The sequence below is a fragment of the Chiloscyllium plagiosum genome, unplaced genomic scaffold, assembly GCF_037043375.1.
Source record: "Chiloscyllium plagiosum isolate Xiang-an unplaced genomic scaffold, Cpla_swu_hap1 HiC_scaffold_19, whole genome shotgun sequence".
Classification (NCBI taxonomy): Eukaryota; Metazoa; Chordata; class Chondrichthyes; order Orectolobiformes; family Hemiscylliidae; genus Chiloscyllium; species Chiloscyllium plagiosum.
In genome coordinates this window covers 56,640,837-56,664,963 of record NW_028270157.1, presented here as the reverse complement: position 1 = coordinate 56,664,963, position 24,127 = coordinate 56,640,837, and the positions used below count along the sequence as shown (strand labels likewise).

The 24,127-nt window shown below is 40.7% G+C and overlaps 1 protein-coding gene across 3 annotated transcripts in view; it reads right to left on the bottom strand.

The window, feature by feature from the left end:
- The window catches only part of LOC122559535 (ankyrin repeat and SOCS box protein 15-like), a 45,812-nt gene extending 21,772 nt beyond the window's left edge, over nucleotides 1-24,040 (bottom strand). For 2 of the 3 annotated variants that reach the window (XM_043709145.2, XM_043709146.2), the window contains exons 1-6: nucleotides 24,002-24,040; nucleotides 12,905-13,048; nucleotides 11,499-11,551; nucleotides 10,827-10,958; nucleotides 9,688-9,846; nucleotides 504-749 (exon numbers count right to left, since the gene is read on the bottom strand). In XM_043709145.2, coding sequence (XP_043565080.2) covers nucleotides 504-749; nucleotides 9,688-9,846; nucleotides 10,827-10,958; nucleotides 11,499-11,551; nucleotides 12,905-13,017 — 703 coding nt within the window. In that variant the 5' untranslated portion in view covers nucleotides 13,018-13,048; nucleotides 24,002-24,040. Of the gene's footprint in view, nucleotides 1-503; nucleotides 750-9,687; nucleotides 9,847-10,826; nucleotides 10,959-11,498; nucleotides 11,552-12,904; nucleotides 13,049-24,001 lie in introns of those variants that run through there. The other variant, XM_087997425.1, reaches the window with a different exon arrangement.
- Nucleotides 24,041-24,127: the final 87 nt, after the last annotated feature.

Sequence of the window (24,127 nt, the reverse complement as noted above, 5' to 3'; positions counted from 1 at the left end):
ACATAAACGGAATAATAGTCACACTTCCTAGAGGCTCACTCGGTTGATTCCAGGAATATAAGAAGCCACTGAGGCTCTGCTTTCTCAAGCCTGGAAGCACAGAAGGTGATATTATTGAAATCCTACAAGGTCTCGACACGGTAGATGCCAGGTTTTTCTTTCTGGCTGGCAAAGCTTGATTGAATGGTCATTGCTTCAGAATATGGGGTCAGCCATTTAGGATCATGGTCAGTGGAAATTCCTTTATTCTAAGGATTATGGATTTTGGCATTTTCTACCTCACAAGACTGTGAATTTTATTGAGAGATATTGAAGACTGTGATTACTATATTTGTAGAAAGTAAAGCAATTATGGGCAATGGGGAGAGGGTGGGTAAGTAGAATTCAGGTAGAAAATTACATATGATCTTACTGAATGACTGTGTGGACTCAAAGAGGCCTGCTCCTGCTCCATATGTTCTTCTGTTGGCCACAATAGTGTAAATGCCACTTTCATATAGTACCTTTATGAATTAGATGCTCCAGTACACTGCAGTGTCCAAATGCAGCAGCAGTGGCAACAGGAGTTACTCCGTATCCATCCTTTTGATTAACACTTCCATTGTTCCTCAGCAGTAGAGCCACCATGTCATCATGCCCCTGTCTGGCTGCTTCATGCATTGCTGTCCATCTTCTAACACAGGGCCGGTTTATAAGTGCTCCATGTTGTAGCAGCACTGATACCATCTCAAGCAAATTCTTCCTCACAGCTTAGAAATATACAGCAGACAGGAACACAAGAAGAAGATTAACCATTTTGTTCAAACATTAACAATTGAAATATAAGTTGATACTGAATAAAGGTTTCATAATGGATGAACAGGTTGTGTAAGACTTCACAAAACTTGATGATATCAGAAAATGACAGTAAAGCCTGAGATTAATAGCAGTAATTGGAATCCTAAAATGGCCAGAGTTTCAAATTCAGATTGAAAGAGTGAAGACAGAATTGGATTCGAGAATTATAGTGTTGGGCAAAGGTAATTATACAGGCCTGGTGGGGAAGTTGCTGGAATTAATCATAAAGGAGGAGATAACTATACACTTGGATGAAGAAAGCTCAATTCACCAGTGTCAGCACAGTTTCATGAAGGGCCAGTTGTGCTTGACTAACTTGCTGGAGGTCTCTGAATACAATTCTGGTTGTCCTTCCGTGGGAAGGATTTTGTTAAACATGAGAGGTTGCAGAAGAGATTTACAAGGATGTTGCTGGCACTGGAGGGTTTGAGGTGTGGGGAGAGGCTGAAAAGGGGGTCTTTTTTTCTCTAGTTCATCAGAGGCTCAGGTGTGACCTTATAGAGGTTTATTAAATCATGAGGGGTCTAAGTGCAACCAGAATTGTATGCCTATTTTAAAAGTGGCTTCACCAATGTCCTGTAGAGCCGCAACATGACATCTCAATTCCTACATTCAAAGTTCTGACCAATGAAGGCAAGCATGTTAAATGCCTTCTTCACTACCCTGTCTACCTGCGACTCCATTTTCAAGTAACTATGCATCTGCATCCCTAGGTTTCTTTGTTCAGCAATACTCTCCAGGCCTACCATTAATTGTATAAGTCCTGTCCTGTAATATCTTCTTTGATATTATGAGCTAGCTTACCCTCATGTTTCAACTTCTCCACTATTTTTCTTTTTAAACTCAGTTAGTTTTTAAAAATTTCCCAATGCTCTGACTTCCCACTGATCTTCACCACACTGTATGCTTTTCCTTTGCTTTTTTGCTATCCCTGACTTCCTTTGTCAGCCATTATTGCCCTTAGTATGTTTCCTCCAATCAACTCCCGCCAGCTCCTTCCTCATGTTTTTGTAGCCACCTTTACTCAATTACAATATCATTACATGTGATTCTATCTCTCCCTTTAAAAGTGTGGGTTATATTCTATTATATTATGGTCAGTGCCACCTAGAGGTTCCTTCCACAAATTTCATAAGACCATGAGACATAGGAAGAGAAATTAGGCCATTCAGCTCATTGAATGGTGGAGCAGACTCAATCATGACTGACAGGCTTCTCAACCCCATTCTCCCATTTTCTCCCTGTAGCCCTTGATCCCCTTGATACTCAGTCTTAAATATACTCAATGACCTGGCCTCCACAGCCTTCTGTGGCAATGAATTCCATTGATTCACCATTCTCTGGCTGAAGAAGTTTCTCCTTATCTCCATTCTAAAAGGTCTTCCCTTTAATCTAAGGCTGTGCCCTCAGGTCCTAGTCTCTCCTACCAATGGAAACATCTTCCCAACATCTACTCTGTCCAGGCTATCAGTATTTGTAAGTTTTAATTAGATTCCCCCCCCCCCCCCCCCCTTCATTATTTTAAACTCCATCAAGTATAGACCCAAAGTCCTCAAAAGCTTTTCATTCTTGGGACCATTTTTGTGAACCTCCTATGAACACGCTCCAAGGCCAGTACATCTTTCCTGAGCTGTGGGGGGGGAGAGGGGGCCTAAAACTGTGCACAATACTCCAAATGTGGTCTGACCAGAGGGATATCCCTGTTTTTTTATATTCAAGTCCTCTCAAAATAGATGCCTTCATTTCATTTGACCTCCTAACTACTGACTCAACCTGTAAGTTTACCTGAGAGAATCCTGGACTAGAAATCCCAAGTTTCTTTGCACTTCAGACTTCTAAATTTTCTCCCCATTTTGAAAATAGTCCATGCCTTAATTCCTCCTACCAAAGTGCATGACCTCACACTTTCCCACATTGTACTCCATCTGCCACTTCTTTGCCCACTCTCCTAACCTGTCCAGATCCTTCTACAACCTCCCCATCTCCTCAATGCTACCTTTCCCTCTAACAGTCTTTGTATCATCTGCAAACTTAGTCAAAATGCCCTCAGTTCCTTCACCTAGATCGTTAATGTATAAAGTGAAACATTGTGGCCCCAACACGGAGTCTTGTAGAACACCACTGCAACCAGCTGCCATCCAGAGAAGGAGCCTTTTATCCCCACTCTCTGCTTTCTGCCAGACAGCCAGACTTCTATCCATGCTAGCACATTGCCTCTGACTTCCCTAGTGAGTCATGGTTGCTTCATCCTTCCTGTACCATGCTTTTTCCTTGGGATGAATACCATGGGCCTTTATGTTACTCAATAGCCTCCTGTGCACCTTCTTGAAGTCCAGGTAGATAACATCTGTTGGCTCTCCTTGGTCTAACCTACTTGTTACTTCCTCAAAGAATTCTAGCAGATTTGTCAGGCATGACCTCCTCTTGATGAAACCATGCTGACTTCGTCCTATTTTATCATATACTTCCAAGTATTCACAAAGCCCACCCTTCACAATGGATTCCAGGATCTTACCTACGACTGAGATTAGGCTAATTGGTCTATAATTTTCCGTCTTTTGTCTCACTCCCTTTTTAAAACAGGGGTGTCACATTAGTGACTTTCCAGTCCTCTGTGGCACTCACTCATTCTCGTGATTCCTGAAAGATCACCACTAACGCCTCCACTATCTTTTTAGTTACCTCCTTTAAAACTTTGGGGTGTAGTCCATCTGGTCCAGGTGATTTATCCACCTTCATGCCATTCAGTTTTTCTAGCACCTTCACCTTGGCGATTGCCACCATACTCAGCTCTGCCCCCGCATTCTCTTGAAGTTTTGGGATATTACTCGTGTCTTCCACTGTGAAGACTGATGCAAAGTAATTATTCAGTTCCTCAGCACCTCCTTATTCCCCACTACTATCTCTCCAGTGTCATTTGCCAGTGGCCCATTGTCCACTTTTGTCTACCTTTTGCCCTATATATATCTAAAGAAACTCTTACAGTCTTCCTTTATATTACTGGTCAGCTTAGCCTCATATTTAATCTTCTCTCTGCTTAATTTATTTGTTACCCTCTGTTGGTCTTTGTAAGCTTCCCAATCCTCTGGTTTCCCACTGTCCTTCACCATATTATATGCTTTTTCTTTTGTTTTTATGCTACTCCTGACTTCCCTAGTCAGCAATGGTTGTTTCATCCTCCCTATACCATGCTTTTACCTTGGGATGAATCTCTGCTGTGCCTCCTGAATTATTCCCAAAAACTTTTGCCATTGCTGTTCCACTGTCTTTCCTGCTCAGCTCCTCTCCCAGTCAATTCTATCCAGCTACTCCCTCATGCCTCTGTAGTTGCTTTTAGTCAGCTGTAATACCGAAACCTCTGATTTCTATCTTATCCCTCTCAAATTGCAGAGTAAATTCACTCATATTATGATCACTGCCTCTCAAAGGTTATTTCACCTTAAGCTTCCTTATCAAGTCTGCCAATTGCACAACACTAAATCCAGTATTGTCTGTTCCCTCATGGGTTCCACCACAAGTTGCTCCAAAAAGTAATCTCATAGACACTCCACAAATTCCTTTTCTTGCGATCCACTACCAACCTGATTTTCCCAGTCCACCTGCATATTGAAATCCCCCAGGATCACTGTAACTTTGCCTTCCCTATACATTTTTTCTATCCCCTGGTGTATCTTGCTCCTGACTACTGTTTGGAGGCCTGTACATTACTCCAACTATAGTTTTTTCACCTTTGTAGTTCCTCAATTCTACCAACACAGATTCTGCACCATCTGACCTTACTTCATGTCTTATTATTGATTTAATTTCATTTATTACTAATAAGGCAACCCCCCGCCCCCTCCCCTCCCCCACCCACCTGCCTGGCTTTTCGACAGGATGCACATCCTTGAATATTCAGCTCCCAATCCTGATCTCCTTGCAGCTACATCTCCACAATGCTCACCACGTCATACCTGCCAATTTTGACAAGCTAATTTACCTTATTCCTTATACTCCTAACACTATCAGTCTTGTATTAACCATCCCTTTTCTCATTGTCAGTCATTTGTCCAGTGTGCTTGAAGTTTGATTGATAATCCTTCCCATACACTCTGTCCTGTTTGTGTCTGTGCTGGAGATCTTAAGAACCTCTACTGAGTTCTACACTGTTACCTCCTCCTTTAATTCAGGTTGTCTAATTTCTCCTACAATTGAACCCTCCCTCACCCCATTTAGTTTAAAGCCCTGTCTTCAGCCCTAGTTAGGTGATTTACGAGGACTCTGATTTCAGCACGGTTCAATGAAGACTGTCCCATTAGAACAGGTTCCCTTCTTCCCCAATACTGGTGCCAATGTCCCATGAATTCAAACCTACTTCTCTCACACACATCTTTGAGCCATGCGTTGACCCACTTAAAGTTATTGACCCTGTGCCAATTAGCTTGTGCTCAAGTAGTAAACCAGAGATTATTACTTTTTTGGTTCTGCTTTTTAATTTAGCTCCTAGCTGCTCATACCTTCTTAACAGAACCTCTGCCCCTGGTTTTATCTATGGCCTTGGTACCTAAATGGACCATGACCATAGGATCTTAACTCTCCCACTCCAAGTACCTCTGCAGCCCAGATGAGATATCCTGAACCCGAGCACCAGGCAGGCAATACAACCTTTGGGACTCTCGATCCTGCTCTCAGAGAACAGTGTCCATGCCTCTAACTGTACTATCCCCAATTACAACAACATTTCTCTTCTCTCCCCTTACTTGAATGGCTCCCTGCACCACAGTGCTGCGGGCAGTCGGCTCTTCCTCCTTGCAGTCCCTTTTTCTGTCTGCACAAGCACAAAAACTCTTGAACCTGTTGGACAAGGATAAGGGCTGAGGCTCCTGCAACTCTATCTCCTGGACCCCTCCTACCTACCTCATACACAGCCACACCCTCCTGTCCTTGACCACTGGCGACATTTGAGTTAGTTAGTCTAATGGGTGTGACTGTCTCCTGAAACACAGCATCTAGGTACCTGCCCTCTCCCACTTGTGTCGCCATGTTTGAAGCTCAGACTCTAGTTCATCGACTCTGAGCCGGAGTTCTTCCAGCAACCAACATTTACTACAGACATGGTCATTGGGATGGGGTCCACCGGCTCCCACATCATGCAGAAACAACACATCACCTGACCCTCCGTCCTTATTTTATTTAATTGATTTTGAATTTGGTATTTTTAATTAACTGTTTTGTTATGCAAGTTGTAACCAATAAATAAGTTGTAACCAATAAATTAACAAGATTCAATTTGACACAGATTCAAATTTATCAGACCCCTTTGATTAGCCAATCAAATCAAAACCTTCCAGTACTTTTCAGGTACTCCTCAGTCAAAACCGTTTTCTCGGAATCCACTACCAACCCATTTTTCCCAGCCCATCTGTATAATGAAGTTCCCCATTATTATTATCATTGTGCCTTTTTTCTAGGCCTTTCTATCTCCTGGTTTATTTTCATTCCCACATCCTGACTGCAGCTAGAAGGACTAAGGGTTCCATCAGGAACTTTTTCCCTTTGTGGTTCCTCAACTCCACCCACACAGATTTTACATCTTCCAACTCTATATCACTATTTCTTTTCTTACTAACAAGGCAGCCCTACTTCCTCTGCCCATCTGTCTTATTTTCAACAGAATATGTAGTTCCCAGTCCTGAGCCTCTTGCAGCCACATCTCTGTGGTAACCACAATATCACAACTGCCAATTTCAAGCTGTGCTACATGCTCATTGTTTCATAGACTGCATGCATTTAAGTACCCTCAGTCCCTTTGGTGACTGCATCCCTTCTCACAGTTGTCCCCTTATCTCTGTTCATGAAGTTAGATTCCTGACCCTTTCTGTACTCTGTCTTATGACTTGTTCTGGAAACTTTAATAACCTCTGCTGAGCTCTGCCCTCCCAGCCTTTTAACTATTTCCATAATTTTCTATGCAACTTATCACACTCCCTGACTACTTAGTTTAAAGCCTTTTTCACAGCCCTAGTTACGCAATTCATCAGGACTCGAGCATGATTCAAGTGCAGCCCAGTCCCATTGGAACAGTTCCCTCCTTCCCCAGTACTGGTGCCAATATCCCATGAATTCAAGCCCATTTCTCCTACACCAACATTTCAGCCATCCGTTTACCTCTTTAATCTGGCTGATCCTGTGCCAATTTGATTGTGGATCAGGTACTAATTCAGAAATTGTTAAATTTGTAGTTTTGCTTTTTAATTTAGCCCCCAGCAGTATCTCTTTCTACCAATATTGTTTGCACCTATGTGGAGAATGACAACTGGATTTTTCCCCTCCCACTCCAAGTTCCTCTGCAGCCCAGAAAAGATATCCTGAACCTGAGCACTGAGCACCTTGTCACAGAGAACAGTATCTATTCTCCTGACTGTACTATCCCTGATTATAACTACATTTCTATTTTCTATTTCCTGTTGAATAGCTCCCTGTACCACAGTGCTATGGTCAGTTTGCTCTTCCTCCCTAAAACGCCTGCTATGATCCACACAGAGGGCAAGAATCTCAAACCTGTCAGACAAGCTCAAGGGCTGAGTCTCCTTCAACATCTCTGAAATTTGTAAACAGAGATCTGAAAGTGAACCACACAAAAAAAAACACAGTAATGAGCTGCCCTCTATTGGGCAATTCACAAATTTATTGTTAGTGATATTTATCCTGATGAAGTCAGTGAGAATAATACAAGGTTTTAGGAATGATTGTGAGAGAACATCAGATGAAGAGTTATGGGTTAGAACAGCTGAGCAAAAGAAATAACTTTTTTTTTGCTCGAGACTCTACTTGGACATGTGGACATGAGAGAAATGCTATTGCAATCCCCAGAACTATCAGCAGAACCTTCTATTCGAATCAATAATTAGATAAAGGATACATCTGTAAATTATGATCTATATTTACCTATAGATTATGCAAGTTCCCAAAATACATCTCTGATTACCAATCCACACTGCTGTAATTTGTTGGGGATGGAGGGATGGTAACATTGCAGTACACATCCTTTCAGATACAAGGAAGGCTATGGATCAAAGACTGAAGTCACTCGTCTGTCTTTGTAGCAAGGCGCTTGATCACTTCCTGCATCAACTAAAATAAAATCTATTGCATTGGGAAAGAAAATTAGTTCTCAAGGCATTGTTGAGACAGTGGATGCCACCTAATGTTTACTGGATGGTTAGATATCCAACTTCTGGAGCAAGCCCATCTTCAATCTTATTTAAGCTTCATATTTACATTGCATAATGTCACCACAATCCCTCGATTACTTTATTGCCTTATGGCTTTTTAATTATTCTCCAAGTTAGCAGAATCACTTCCATTTAAAGAAATAAAAAAGCACAATAGCAGCACAACCACCATTTAATGCCAGAAAATTGCAAGCTGAGATATTCAAAGAAACTATTTAGACACAGAGAACCAAGTAATAGTGCTGTGTGGTTTATGTTATACTTACCATTTCCATTAACTTTTTTTTAAAGCAATACAATAATAAAACCAAAATCTCATGTAAAATGTAAGCAATATTTTATGCAGTTTTCTCTAAATTTGTACTGCAAATTATTTCCCTCCCAAAAGTTCAAAACTTGAGTGTTCAGAACAAGCTTTCCAATAATCCAAATTGGACTGAAAACTCTCCATTGAACTGACCATTTTAACTGCACTGTGTCATAATTGTCAAAGAGTTCAGAATAAGGCTGGAGAATAAATCACATTTACCCTGCTGCTATTGTCTCACAGTTTGTTCAGTTTTTTTTGTAGTTGTTATATTCTAAGCTAAACTCATAATATGTAAATCATGGCACAATTGTGCAACCAAAGTTGATTAACACCATGATCTGATTTGGATAGGTGTGATAATGCAACACCTGCAACTTTAGAATATGATATCTAGAATAGATATTTAGAATATGATATTTAGAATATGAAGACTAACATGGATTTTCAAACAGCAAAGCAATTGGAACAGATTTCAGGCAGAACTATTGAGAGTGGTGTTATTTTAATATGTCTATGTTTGGGACAAAGAATTTGAATTGTAATAAACTGCAAAATCGTTCTGGATAAATGCATAATAATGACTGGTTTGTTAATTTTCCAGGGTGACCATTATCATCTCATAAGATATGAATGTTTTGATAACTATCATCATCTGTCCTGGCATGTCATTAAATATATTTTTGCTTTCATTTAGAAGGTTGGCCTTAACATTATGATTTTTTTGGCATCAGACTGGTATTTGTCATGCCAGTTTAGCACTGGTATGAAATATTTTGCATGCCCATAATGGCAGCATAATTCAAGTAAGAGCCCAATCCCAAAAAAGGAGCATTCCCAGTTGATTTTGCCCAAATAGAGTATAATCCCAGTGCAATGTAAAACCTGCTTTAAGTGCTCACAATGTACAAACTTAAGTGGATTCCTGGATACTTTGTGAACCTACTTTGCCTGAATGTTTAGGGAATTTCAGTTCTTACTTCCACTGGGAATTTCATGTGCTTCGCCTGATCGAATTTTAATGAAAGACTGGCAGAGAACCTTGCTTCCAACGATCTTTCATCAAAGACTAAAATGACTGCATCTCTTGATTTGCATATATTAATAAGGTTCACCCTTTTATTGTGGGTGTTTAGACCACCTTAATCAATAGGCAAATCAACTGACAGCCCTGCCAAATGTGTATATATAGATGGTTGAGATTGAAGTGTCCATCTCCAGGCATCTAATCCATATCACAGCAGGAAGTCAGGAACAAAGGCAATGGGAAAAGCAAACTAATATTCAATAATATTCATTCATATTCAAAAGAATAAAAGTTATGCTTACCAATCAACAATGGTGTTTCTCCCCTGTTGTTAGTGACATTGGGGCAGATCCGCTTCTCCAAAAGAGCCTGCACATTTCCCAATATCCCAGCTGTAGCAGCCAAAGTAAGTGGAGTTTCCCCATCCTCTGTCCTCTGTTGCCAAATTGTATTATAGGATGCTACAATTAACAATTTAGGAAAATGAATGGATACGTTCATATGCTGGACCGTTTTTTTCTTCAACCATTCCTCCCACTAATAATACTAAATGTAGACAGAGGTCAGCTTGAGAGAATGGGTTGATAATGGCAACATAATTCAAGTAAGAGCCCAATCCCAGAAAGGAGCATTCTCAAATGATTTTGCCCAGATAGAGTATAATCCCAGTGCAATGTAAAACCTGCTTTAAGTGCTCACAATGTACAAACTTAAGTGGAGTCCTGGATACTTTGTAAACCTGCTTAACTTGAATGTTTAGGGAATCAGCTTGAGTGGCTATAAAATACAATTCTCAGAACAAGGTCACCTATCATGGTTTGGCAGTGATTCGTCTCTAGCAGAAAGAAAAGAGACAAATGCATTTAGTAAAACCATAGCATTTCGATGAGGTCACTGTTGCAGAAACATGCAATTAAAGATATTATCTTAGTTGCTTGGAAAATGTCACACTTCAATCAAATTCCTTTGTTTTCCCCAAGGAAGAAAATAATCCTTAAGTCATACAACCAGGGACATCTCAAGTCCAATTTCTTTGTGACCTGAGTGACTGTATTACAACCAGGGTATCTGTTACTCTACAAGGAGGCAAATACCTTGCATGAGGTTAAAGGAAATCTATGGAAGTATATCAGGGGAAAAAGGGAAGGTAATGCTGGTTGGATGGAATAAAGCTCTCATGGACACTGGCACAGAACAAGTTGGCTGAATCACCTGTTTTGTGCCATTGACTCAATGTGACATTGCATGGTACCCTGTTGTCGGTTGCTGAGATACATTGGTAATAGACAATTAGATAAAGCATTCAAGATTCAAGACTATCAAAAGAATTATATTCAAGGGCTTAAAGAAAAGAGGGGTTAGTATGATAAGCAAAGTATTTTGTTTCAATAGAAAGACATTGATAATGTTCCAACACATGAGGACCTAGAATGAAACTCACAGTCCAGAACAATTTCAAGCACTTGTTGAATAGGTTGAACAGCAGCTTCATGCAGTGGAAACCAACCCCTTTCATCTGCTTCATCAAAAGCAAATTTATGTTTAATTAATTGCTGTAGAGCGAAGACTTCTCCTGGAAATAATGAAAAGAACACTTTTATACAGTCATAGAGTCATACAATACAGCAATAGACCCTTCAGTCCAACCCATCCATGCTGAACATCGTCCCAAACTAAACTGGTCCCACATGCCTGCTCCTGGAACATATCCCTCCAAACCTTCTTATTCGTAGACTTATCTAAATGTCTTTTAAACATTGTAACTGTGGCCATATCCACCACTTCCTCAGGAAGTTAATTCCACATGCACTCTGTGTAAAAAAACTGCCTCCATATCTTTTTTAAATCTTCCTCCCCTCACCTTAGGAATGAACCTCTTGGTCTTGAAATCCCCAATCCGATGGAAAGATACCTACCATTAACCACATCTATATGTTTCATGGTTTTATAAACCTCTATAAGGTCACCTCTCAACCTCCTGTGCTCTAGCAAAAAAACTTCCCAGCCTATCCAGCCTTTCTTTATAACTCAAACCGTGCTGACCTGGCAGCATCCTAGTAACTGTTAGTAATATTGAAAACATACATAACAGTGCACAGGGCAGACACTGTACCTTGCCTGATTGCTTCCACTATTAGTCTGTTTTCTTGGCTGGGTAATAGAAACCTATAAAAAATAGCATCAGATAAGTTAGGTCCCTATTTTGGATTGATGAATATGCTTAAATAGAATATGCAGTAGACAAATGGATCATTTGACCCAGCTAGTTTCTACTGATGATAATATTGCATACAGTTTTCTCCCTTTCCATCTACATCACCCTAATCTGCCAACATTTCCTTCTTTTCTCCCTTGTGCATTTGTTTAGTTTCTTCCTGAAATAACCTTTAAGCTTCGTCCATTTAATGTGATGGTGCATTCTACAATCTAATTTCTCTGAATTAAAGGAATAATTTCTTATTTCCATACTGAATTATTAAAAACTAGATTGTATTTATAGTCTCTGGATTGGTCCTCTCTCACAAGTGAAAAACATTCTCTCCGTATCTATCCTGTCCAACACGTGCATAACTTTTGAGGATCGATGTCATGTCTCTTCTAAGTCTTCTATTAAGAAAATTGGCCCAATCTTTCAATTCTTCCTGAGAGCTGTATTCTCTTTATTCTGGTAATGGTCTTAGAAAATGTTTGGATAGTTTCTATTGCTTCTATAATCTTGTTCATAATGTGGAATCCAGAGAAGTGCTACCTGACTACGATCCTATGCAAGTTTAGGCAAAAGTGAGTACTGCAGATGTTGGAGATTAGAGTCAAGAGTGTAGTGCTGGAAAAGCACAGCAGGTCAGGCAGCATCTGAAGAGCAGGAAAATTGACATTTTGGGCAAAAGCCCTTCATCAGGAAGGGCTTCCTGATGAATGGCTTTTGCCCAAAACGTTGATTTTCTCACTCCTCGAATGCTACCTGACCTGCTGTGCTTTTCCAGCACTACACTCTTGACTCCGATACAAGTTTAACATAGTTCACTTGACTTGAAATCTCCACTCATATAAATAAATTACAGTTCTTTAGAATTTAAATTAGCATTTTTAATTGCTTTGTTCACATGTATCCCTAAATCCATTTTCTCTTCTACCCAAATCAGTTTCTGAGTTTGTTATTTTCCAAGTATAAGTTCATCCTACCAAAGTGCAACACTTCCCACTTACGTTAAAGTTCGTTTGTCAATTAGCTGTCAAATTTGAATTTTTTCTTGCATTATGTTGCACTTTCTCAGTGTTTGCCATTGCCCTAAGTTTGATATTAACTGTAAATTTTGAAGTTCTGATTGCTAAATCAAAATTATTAATGTAATTTTTGAATAACAGTGGATCCTGTATTTACTCAATGGAACACTACTTTCTAGTTTCCCACACAGAGTAACTAAACTTTATCCTAACTCTCTGCTTTCTGTTATTTTTAAGGTGAAGTAAATGGAGTCAGAATGATGCAACATTTTATCATAGTCTGCTGTCAATTACCTTTCATTATACTGAGATGGTGAATTATTATTGGCTTCAATGGTCTCTTGAATACTCAGCTGGATAGCATACTGTGTCAATTGGTCGTTGACCGAATCAGTACTTGCATCCATTATCTTAGGAATAGATGATCTGTGCCAAAACCTAGCAGAGAAGGCATTAAGTAAAAATGTAATAGTTAATTTATGTATTGGATAATAGACACCCAGCAGTCCGTTATGAGGTTAGAACTCAATTGAGAAGTTCTATAAACCAGTGGCCACTTAAAACAAGAGCTTCAACAAGAACAAACTACTTAGCCTGAAAAAACCTGAACTTCTTAATAAAAATAAATGTACCATACTTTTTTATTATATTTTCTTCTTAGTAATATCTTCAATGGCTCATTATGCCTCTGTCTGCTTTAAATCTATAATAGCTTTTAAAAGTTCCATATGATGCCCTTTTTTACAGGGATAATGCCCATTTTATATTTAGCATAACATGGTTCACAGCATGTTTTTGAAAAGAAAATAACTGAATAACAACTACTGATTTGAGAAGAATTAGGCAAGGTGACTAATGATCAAAACCATTTGACGATGCTTTTTTGAAGAAGTGAGATTAAGTAAAAAAAGCATTGGAGTTAATTACTTGACTCAGCCCCCTCCAAAAGTGCAGCTAGTTAATGAATTCCTTTGTCACTGATGTTAGATCCATCTTCTGATTTACCCCTTCTCTGCAAAAATATTTTGCAACACTCTCAGTTGCCCTAGCACTGAATCTATTTCTAAACTTGTTCCCATTTCTCTTTATGTTCAGTCCCTTATGCATGTCCTCATTTCCAATGACCCCATTTACGCTACATCACTGACCACCTACTTTACCTCCTGCTGCTTATGCTGATGTAGTAATTGGTTTTCTAAATTTAGGCATTGCTCCTCCTTCCACATGTTAAAAATGTTCCTCAGAAAATCCATCCTAGATGCTTCTTTTCTTGTAAACTATCCTATTTCCTGTTTCCCCTTTTCTCAAAATTTCTTGACAGTGTTTGCATCTTCCAAATTTATCCAGACCTTTACCACAATTCTCTCCCCAATAAATTGCCCCAAACCGGGTTCTGCCTCTGTCACAGAACTGTCAAGGCATTATTCATATCAAAAATTGATTCCTGTGTGGTTGTGATTATGGTGCTTTATCTGTCTTCTCTAAGACATGGACAACTAGACCAGCTTCCTACAATGCCTCTCCTGTATTATTTAACTTATTGGGGCTACCCCTCATTTGATTCATCTGTCAGATTGTCTCCAGAACAGCTCCATTTATTCATAATGCTTATTTTTGGAGGTCAACAAAAATTAATTTTTAATCCCTTCTCTTAATGCAAATAGTGTCTTTTGCTGACATCAAAGACAATGATCAGTGGCAACATACATTCTGACAACATGAACATAAATACAGAAAAATTAACAGTTTAAGTAGACTATTCAGTCATCTAAACCTGCTCAGCATTTTATTAGACCATGGCTGATCTGATTATGGCCTCAACTCAATTTTCTTATCTTCCCTCGATACCCTTTGACTCTCCTGTCAACTAAAATTATAATTAACTCAGCTTTTAAAAAAAAAGTCAATGACCCTGCCTTCACAGCTCTTTGGGGAAGAGAACTCCATGGACTAATGATTTTCAGAGAGAAAAGGTTTCTCCCCTATTTTGCTTGGGACATACCCTTATTTTTAAACTCTGCCCCCCACAAATCCCAATCTCTCTCATAAGGGGAAACATTCTTCCTGCATCCACAGCCAAAGTCCTTCAGAATCTTATGTATTTCAATAATAGCATTCTCAACCTTCTAAAGGCCTTAGATACACGCGCAAACTGATGACGCTTGGCACATAAGATAACACCTTCATCCCAGAATCACTTCAAACACAGCACTCCAGAAGTAGTCGTATCAGCACCCTATACTTTGCAGCAAAACACCCCAAGTATTCTACTTCACCTTTGCAAGAATTAAAAACATTCCATTCACCTTCCTGTATCTGCATATTAACTGTTTAGCATTCATATACAAGTACTCCAAGATATCTCTGTGCCAGAGTTTTGCAATCTTTCTCCATTTAAATAATATGCCGTATTTATTCCTCTTGCTAAAGTGGAAAAGTTCATATTTTCCCATCAAACATTCTATCTGCCAAATCTTTGCCCATTTACTTAATTAATCTGAATCTCTTTGTACACATTTGATGTGCTCATAAGTTACTTTCTGAGCTTTCTTTGATTCATTAGCAAATTTAGCAACTGCATTTACTCCTTTCTTACTAGTAATTGATTTGGATTGTAAATAGTTGAGGCCTTCGCACTGGTCCCTGTGACACACTATTGTTAGTTTCCAATCAGAAAATGACTCTTTTATTCCTAATCTCTGCTTTCTGTAAGGTAACCAATTCTTGATCCATAATGTGGTATCCATTGTCTCATATATTCTTATTTTGTACAGTAACCTTTGTTGTGGCACTTTACCAAATGTCTTTTGGAAACTAACACCTTTTTATTCACATTGTTGTCTTTTTGAATACCCAGTTCTACCAAATTATCTGTGCTGCACCAATGTAATCAGACTGTCTGTTTGATACCCAGCTTTTAACGAGCCATACTTATTCTAGATAAGCATCAGGAAAACCAAAATCATCTCAAACAGCTGCCACGAGCCACTAATTTTTCCAATGATACCATTCTTCTGAAAGGTTCTGATTCTCCAATACAGTCATAGGGATGTACAGCATGGAAACAGACCCTTTGGTCCAACCCATCCATGTCGACCAGATATCCCAACCCAATCTAGTCCCACTTGCCAGCGTCCGGCCCATATCCTTCCAAACCCTTCCGAGTCATATACCCATCCAAATGCCTCTTAAATGGTGCAATTAAAACAGCCTCCACCACATCCTCTGGCAGCTCATTCCATACTCATACCACCTTCTCTGTGAAAAAAATTGCCCCTTAGGTCTCTTTTATATCTTTCCCCTCTCATCCTAAACCTATGCCCCCTAGTTCTGGACTCCCCGACACCAGGTCTATTTACCCTATCCATGCCCCTCATAATTTTGTAAACCTCTATAAGGTCACCCCTCAGCCTTCAACGCTCCAGGGAAAACAGCCCCAGCCTATTTAAACTCTTCCTGTAGCTCAAATCCTACAAACCTGGCAACATTCTTGTAAATCTTTTCTGAACTCTTTCAAGTTTCACAACATCTTTCCGATAGGAAGGAGACCAGAATTGCACTCAATATTTCAACAGTGGCCTAACCAAAGCCCTGTATAGCTGCAACATGACCTCCCAACTCCTGTACTCAATACTCTGACCAATAAAGGAAAGCATACCAAACACCTTCTTCATTATCCTATCTACCTACGACACCACTTTCAAGGAGCTATGAACCTGCACTCCAAGGTCTCTTTTTTCAGCAACAGTCACTAGGACCTTACCATTAAGTGTATAAGTCCTGCTAAGATTTGCTTTCCCAAAATGCAGCACCTCGCATTTATCTGAATTAAACTCCATCTGCCACTTCTCTGCCCATTGGCCCACCTGGTCAAGATCCTGTTGTAATCTGAGGTAATCCTCTTCGCTATCCACTATACCTCCAATTTTGGTGTCATCTGCAAACTTACTAACTTTACCTCTTATGCTCACATCCAAATCATTTATGTAAATGACAAAAAGTAGAGGACTCAGCACCGATCCTTGTGGCACTCCACTGGTCACAGGCCTCCAGTCTGAAAAACAACTCTCTACTGCCACCCTCTGTCTTCTACCTTTGAGCCACTTCTGTATCCAAATGGCTAGTTCTCCCTATACTCCGTGAGATCTAACCTTGCTAATCAGTCTCCCATGGGGAACCTTGTCGAACGCCTTACTGAAGTCTATATAGATCAGATCTGCCGCTCTGCCCTCATCAATCCTCTTTGTTATTTCTTCAAAAAACACAATCAGGTTTGTGAGACATGATTTCCCACACACAAAGCCATGTTGACTAACCCTAATTAGTCCTTGCCTTTCCAAATACATCCTGTCCCTCAACTTGCCCACCACTGACATCAGGCTCACTGGTCTATAGTTCCCTGGCTTGTCCTTACCACCCTTCTTAAACAGTGGCACCACGTTTGCCAACCTCCAGTCTTCTGGCACCTCACCTGTGACTATTGATGATTCAAATATCTCAGCAAGAAGCCCAGCAATCACTTATCTAGCTTCCCACATAGTTCTAGAGTACACCTGATCAGGTCCTGGAGGTAAAAACAATGACTGCAGATGCTGGAAACCAGATTCTGGATCAGTGGTGCTGGAAGAGCACAGCAATTCAGGCAGCATCCGAAGACAGGCAAAATCGACGTTTCGGGCAAAAGCCCTTCATCAGGAATAAAGGCAGAGAGCCTGAAGCATGGAGAGATAAGCTAGAGGAGGGTGGGGGTGGGGAGAGAGTGGCATCGAGTACAATAGGTCAGTGGGGAAGGAGATGAAGGTGATAGGTCAGGGAGGAGAGGGTGGAGTGGATAGGTGGAAAAGGAGCTGGGCAGGTCGGACAAGTCCGGACAGGTCAGGGGATCGAGTTGCTGGAGGTTAGAAGCTAGGATGAGGTGGGGGAAGGGGAAATGAGGAAACTGTTGAAATCCACATTGATGCCCTGGGGTTGAAGTGTTCCAAGGCGGAAGATGAGGCGTTCTTCCTCCAGGCGTCTGGTGGTGAGGGAGCGGCGGCGGAGGAGGCCCAGCACCTCCATATCCTCGGCAGAGTGGGAGGGGGAGTTGAAATGTTGAGCCACTGGGCGATTTGGTTGATTGGTGCGGGTGTCTCGGAGATGTTCCCTAAAGCGCTCTGCTAGGAGGCGCCCAGTCTCCCCAATGTAGAGGAGACCGCATCGGGAGCAACGGATACAATAGATGATATTAGTGGATGTGCAGGTAAAACTTTGATGGATGTGGAAAGCTCCTTTGGGGCCTTGGATAGAGGTGAGGGAGGAGGTGTGGGTGCAGGTTTTACAGTTCCTGCAGTGGCAGTGGAAAGTGCCAGGATGGGAGGGTGGGTCGTAGGGGGGCGTGGACCTGACCAGGTAGTCACCTTCATCTCCTTCCCCACTGACCTATTGTACTCTATGCCACTCTCTCCCCACCCCCACCCTCCTCTAGCTTATCTCTCCACGCTTCAGGCTCTCTGCCTTTATTCCTGATGAAGGGCTTTTGCCCGAAACGTCGATTTTGCCTGTCTTCGGATGCTGCCTGAATTGCTGTGCTCTTCCAGCACCACTGATCCAGGTCCTGGAGGGGTTATCCACCTTTATGCGTTTCAAGACATCCAGCACTTCCTCCTCTATAATATGGACATTTTGCAAGGTGTCACCATCTATTTCCCTACATTCTATATCTTCCATACCCTTTTCCACAGTAAATACTGATGCAAAATACTCATGTACTATCTCGCCCATTTTCTGCAGCTCCATACAAAGGCCACTTTGCTGATCTTTGAAGGGCTCTATTCTCTCTTTAGTTACCTTTTTGTCCTTAATGTATTTGTAAAAACCCTTTGGATTGTCCTTTATTTTATTTGCCAAAACTATCTCATGTCCCCTTTTTGCCCTTCTGATTTCCCTCTTAAATATATTCCTACTGCCTTTACACTCTTCTAAGGATTCACTCGATCTATCCTGTCTATACCTTTCATATGCTTCCTTCTTTTCTTAACCAAACGCTCAATTTCTTTAGTCATCCAGCATTCCCTATACCTACCAGCCTTGCCTTTCACCCTAACAGGAATATAGTTTCTCTGGATTCTCATTATCTCATTTCTGAAGGCTTCCCATTTTCCAGCCGTCCCTTGATCTGCAATCATCTGCCACCAGTCAACTTTCAAAAGTTCTTGCCTAATACCATCAAAATTGGCCTTTCTCCAATTTAGGACTTCAACTTTTAGATCTGGTCTATCCTTTTCCATCACTATTTTAAATCTAATAGCATTATGGTCGCTGGCCCCAAAGTGCTCCCCCACTGACACCTCAGTCACCTGCCTTGCCTTATTTCCCAAGAGTCGGTCAAGTTTTGCACCTTCTCTAGTAGGTACATCCACATACTGAATCAGAAAAATTTCTTGTACACACTTAACAAATTCCTCTCCATCTGAACTCTTAATGCTAACTTCAAGAACTTCTCCACTCATTCATTGTGCATCTTATATAGCCCTCTCCATTGATTCCCTGGGTTGAAGGATCCCGAAGCAGAAGACAAGGCATTCTTCCTCCAGGCATCGGGTGAGGGCATCAATGTGGACTTCGCCAATTTCCTCATTTCCCCTCCCCCCACCTTACCCCATTTCCAACTTTCCAGCTTAGCCCTCATGACCTGTCCCACCTGTCAATCTTCCTTTTTACCTATCAGCTCCACCCTCCTCTCTGACCTATCACCTTTACCCCCACCTCCATCCACCTATTGAACTTTCAGCTACCTTCTCCCCAGCCCTACCACTCTCCCATTTACCTCTACACCCCTAAAGGCTCCCAGCCTCATTCCTGATGAAGGGCTCCGGCCTGAAATGTCGATTAAACTTCCACTGGTTGCTTCTCTCTAATGAGACAGTAGATCTATAGCCCGGTAGGATTATATTACCCTTACTTCCTTTTTTTTTAAGATGGTATACTTAAAACCCATTTCTTTCACCAGGACTTTGGTCATGTGCTCTGATAACTCCAGCTTAGACTCAGCCTCCAGGTTTCTCATTGTGCCCAAATATTATAGATGTTACCAAAGTGCAAGTTGTGACTGAAAGGATTTTTAAAAGTGGAATGTGATGGATAAAACTGTGGTCAGAATGCAGCAACATATAGGCAGGTGACCCATCAAAAAGTGATTAGCTGTATCTTGCATTTTATTACTTTTCATTCTGCCTCTTTTTTTTGTTTGGAAATTTGATGTCTGACTTTCTCTCCTCCTCTTTGTAGAAAGAATTGCAAAGTAATTATTTGACAAGGTTGCCATTTCATTAGACCCAGACATTTTCGAGTGGGCCAGAACTTACATAACTTGCAGCTATCTGAAATAAAAATCTTATTCAATGTACTATTAGCAGTTTTATAGTCAACATATCTGTCAGTGTCTCTCCTTTACTTTCAATACTGTTGCTTACTGGATTCCTTTTTTTTGCTGATCTTTAACGTTATTCTTCACACGTCTTAATAATCATTGGCCCAGATTAATCAGTCAGTGCCACTTGCCTTGATGAAAGCTGCCCTTAAAGATCTCTGTGGCATGGATTTGACCTTTCTTGACCTTAATTTGAATCTGACAAGGGGATCTCCAGACATCCCGCAATAATGATCTCATCAGACAGTAAGCAGCCAATCACTTAGGTATATTCTCAGAGGCAGTAAACCAGGAAGTAAAATGCTATGAAAAATGCATTTAAAGAGGTGAAAGACAATCAGAGATCAAAACAAAGTTTGAGCTACAGTTATTTGTAACTGAAATAGCAAAACAAACTTTGAAACATATGGCATTAAATACTATGGAATTGTGATTTGGAGAAGCCGGTGTTGGACTGGGTGTTACAGACTTAAAGATCACTCAACACCAGGTTATAGTCCAACAGGTTAATTTGGAAGCACTAGCTTTCAGAGCACTGTTCCTTCATCAGGTGATTGTGGAGTATAAGATTGTAAGAAACAGAATTTATAGCAAAAGTTTACAGTGTGGTGTAACTGAAATAATATATTGAAAAAGACCTGGATTGTTTGTTAAGTCTCTCATCTGTTAGAATGGCCATGTTGGTCTCAGTTCAGAATCTTACATGGATTCATGCAGTGTTTGAGCGAAGTAAAATGTAACTCTGCAAGTACAAATTCACCCCAAAAACCTATATGTGTATGCATGTGTGTGGGCAGTGGGGGGGGGGAGGAGTTGTGTCTGTGTGTGAGAGAGTGCATGTGTGTGTGTGCGTATAAAGGGGTATAGGTCTGTGAGAGGGTGCATGTTTGAGTGTGCAAGTGTATGTGTGAGCATATGAGAGAAGGTCTGCAGCCATGTGTGTATCTATAGGAGTGTCTGTGTGTGAATATAGTGCAATGGGTTCACCTGTAGTGTGACATGAACCCAAGATCCCGGTTGAGGCCATCCTATAGGTACCGAATTTGGCTATCAACCTCTGCTCGGCCACTTTTCGTTGCTGCCTATCTCGAAGTCTGCCTTGGAGGATGGTCACATGAAGGTCTGAGGTCGAACGTTGGACTATAACCTGGTGTTGTGTGATTTTTAACTATGGAATTGTGGTAATGGAAAAATTTTCCATTGGGTTTCCAAGGGCAGAAAGGTCATTCAATTATAGTCATGATGTGGTATTGCCTCACTACTAAAGCATAATTTTTTAAAATACCAGTATAATAACATATTATGTTCTCATCAAATCAGTGATTTCTCAAGATTTTCATCTGCAGAGACTGCAAAAGTACACCCAACAGTGTCGCATGTAAACACTGAAAACAACAGAGATTCCTGCATTTAGTTGAGTGTTTGCTGATGTTAGCAGTTGCTGTCAGCTTTGCAGAGTCATGGTAGTGAATGGTGACTATTGCTGTTCTGACAAGTGATTTATATTTTCTTCTGTTTAATCCATAAGGCTAATCCTTCCTAGCATTAACAGTGCAGAGGATTTACTTCTTTTCTTCATGATGTATGTTTTAGTAGTGCATTTTCTTTACTAATTAGCTTTTCAATCTCAGTGCCTTCATCCTTATTTCATCCGCTGTGCAAAGCCAAAACAAGATTTGAGGAAAAATAATTATAAAATGTGATTAACATGATATTTTAAACAATAACAGTTAGTTGCCAATGTATTGGTGATTTATGCAAAAGTTCAGAGGTGATGCTGCATTGCATCCCTAGTCTTGTTATGTTAAAACAAAAGGCTGATGACACAATATTACACTTCAAATGGCAAACTCTGAAGTGATAAAATTAGGTTGAAAAGTTAGTTAAAATACAATGTTTTTCAAGATTGACAGAAAAGCAGAAATTAAAGAAATTTTGGTGAGGCTACAGCTGGAATTCATGCTTATTACATAGACAGAGTTTTAATTAAGAACCCAGCCAAAAGTGTGTGATGACCATCAAATTACCAATGAAGTATGGGCAATGTACCAACTGGAGCAAATGTTTAAACTGGTGGTCTTTTTAGACTGTACATAGTTTGTGTAGACAGATTGTGGTGATGTTCACTTCTTTTATCGTATAGTGTTTCTACTTGCAAGTGAATCTTCAGAATGTGACATGTCAAAAGGAAAAAGTAGGATTTGTTACCCTTTTCCATATTTTCAAAAAATGAATCTTTAATTCAAGATAATTAGGTAAACATCCAAATCCTTTAATGTAATTTTTAAAATTAATCAAAACAAAAAGAGATCCCATGACCCTGTTTGGAGAGTATACTGAGGTAGTCAATACTTATCCTCAATAATTGTCAGTAAAATAGATTTATTTCATTGAAAATAACAAAACTCTCACAAACAGCAAACTCAAAATTGCTTAATTAACTACAAAACAACATATTGAGGTTGTAGAAGTTGGAGTACAATTGCAATTGTTTTTTACTTGTTCTCATACTATTTTGTAGCCAAAAATATGGAAGGTTATGCACATTTCATTAGTAACATGAAGAAGTTTGATCAAGTTGCAATTGATTTTCAAGTTTGGTAGCATCAGAATGCAAATATCAAAAAGACACATTAATGCATGTATGCTTTAATACAACAGTAGATTACTGCACTCCATGCAGGTTCACAAATTATAAATATTCACTCAGTGCTTTGTGATTCATGCAGCTTTATTGTTATATTCACAGGAGAAAGCTCTGCAGCAGCACACATTTTGCAACATAACTCCACAAACACAAGTACAGAGAATCTGACAAAATAAAATGCATTATTCTATTGAGAAAGAAACATGCTGAATTGCATCAGGGAAATGTTGCCAGGCAGTGTTGATGCTGCAGTAAGGCCTAAAGACAAGGTTCAAAACTGCCCCACTGTGTCAGCATGGCTTTTGGTTGCCTGAGGAAGACTGTGCTTGAAGACCACACGGTAGTAATAACTGCCTTCCCACATGGCTCAGAGAAATGACCATCTACAGCAGACACCTTAAAACCTTGGAAATGTACCAGTGTTACCTCCAGATGATCCTGCAAATCGATTAGCAATATAGACACACCATCACCAGTGTTCAGGCTCAGGCCAACATCAAAGCATTGACCACGCTCAATCAGCTCCTCTGGGTGGTTTGCATTACCCACATGCCAGACACAAAACTCCCCAAAACAAATGTTCTATTCGGAACTTGGAGATGGCAAATGAGGCTCAGGTGGACAATGCAAATGCTTCAAGGACATTCCTTCAAAACCTGCTCGAAGAAATGCAGCATTCCCATCAAAACCTGGGAAATCTTGGCTCAAGACTGCCTGAATTGGAGGGAAAGAATCTGTAGGAAAGGCCTTTACACCAAAGCTCACCACTGATAGTAAAAGCATGTGCGGGATAGACCAGTACACCAAGGCTCACCACTATCAGTTAAAAAGGAGGGCGTGTTACCACTCTCTGCCACTGAGACCACACTGGAATATTCTTTTGCTTGACAACTCATTTTCAGCGTGGAAACAAGTCATCCTCAATCTCGAGGGGCTGCCTCTGAAAAAGAAGAGGGCCTCCTGTCAAATGCTGACAGTTGACACCAGGGATGAGTTAACGCCTCATGTCACCAAGTACTGGGGAAAATGGGGAATGGGGATGTTGTGTGGGACCATGGCGGCAGCAGCAAACAACAATATACCCTGATGAGAGAGAGAGAGAGTTTTCCTGCGCAAACCACAGGAGAGCATCCTTCTCAAAATCTGAGGCTGTTGGATGTTGGATGCTGCAGTTCAGCTCAGGGTGAGTGAGGCCTGTCCACCTGAGCTCATCACTGGGACCACTGCTCACTTACACCACACAGAGAGAGAGAGAGGCACTGAGAAGGCGGGGTGGCGGTGGAGAGGGGACAGTCAGAGGGGACAGTCCGGGGGCCCATGCCCTCTCCCTCCTCACCTCCAAGGGCGCTGTCTGTCCGTCCGTGCGTGAGGCCGCGGTCTCGATCCTGGCGACCATCGATCTGCTCCCAGCTCTTCTGATCGCGTCTAGACGTCGCGATAACCCGGAACTCGACTTAACGCC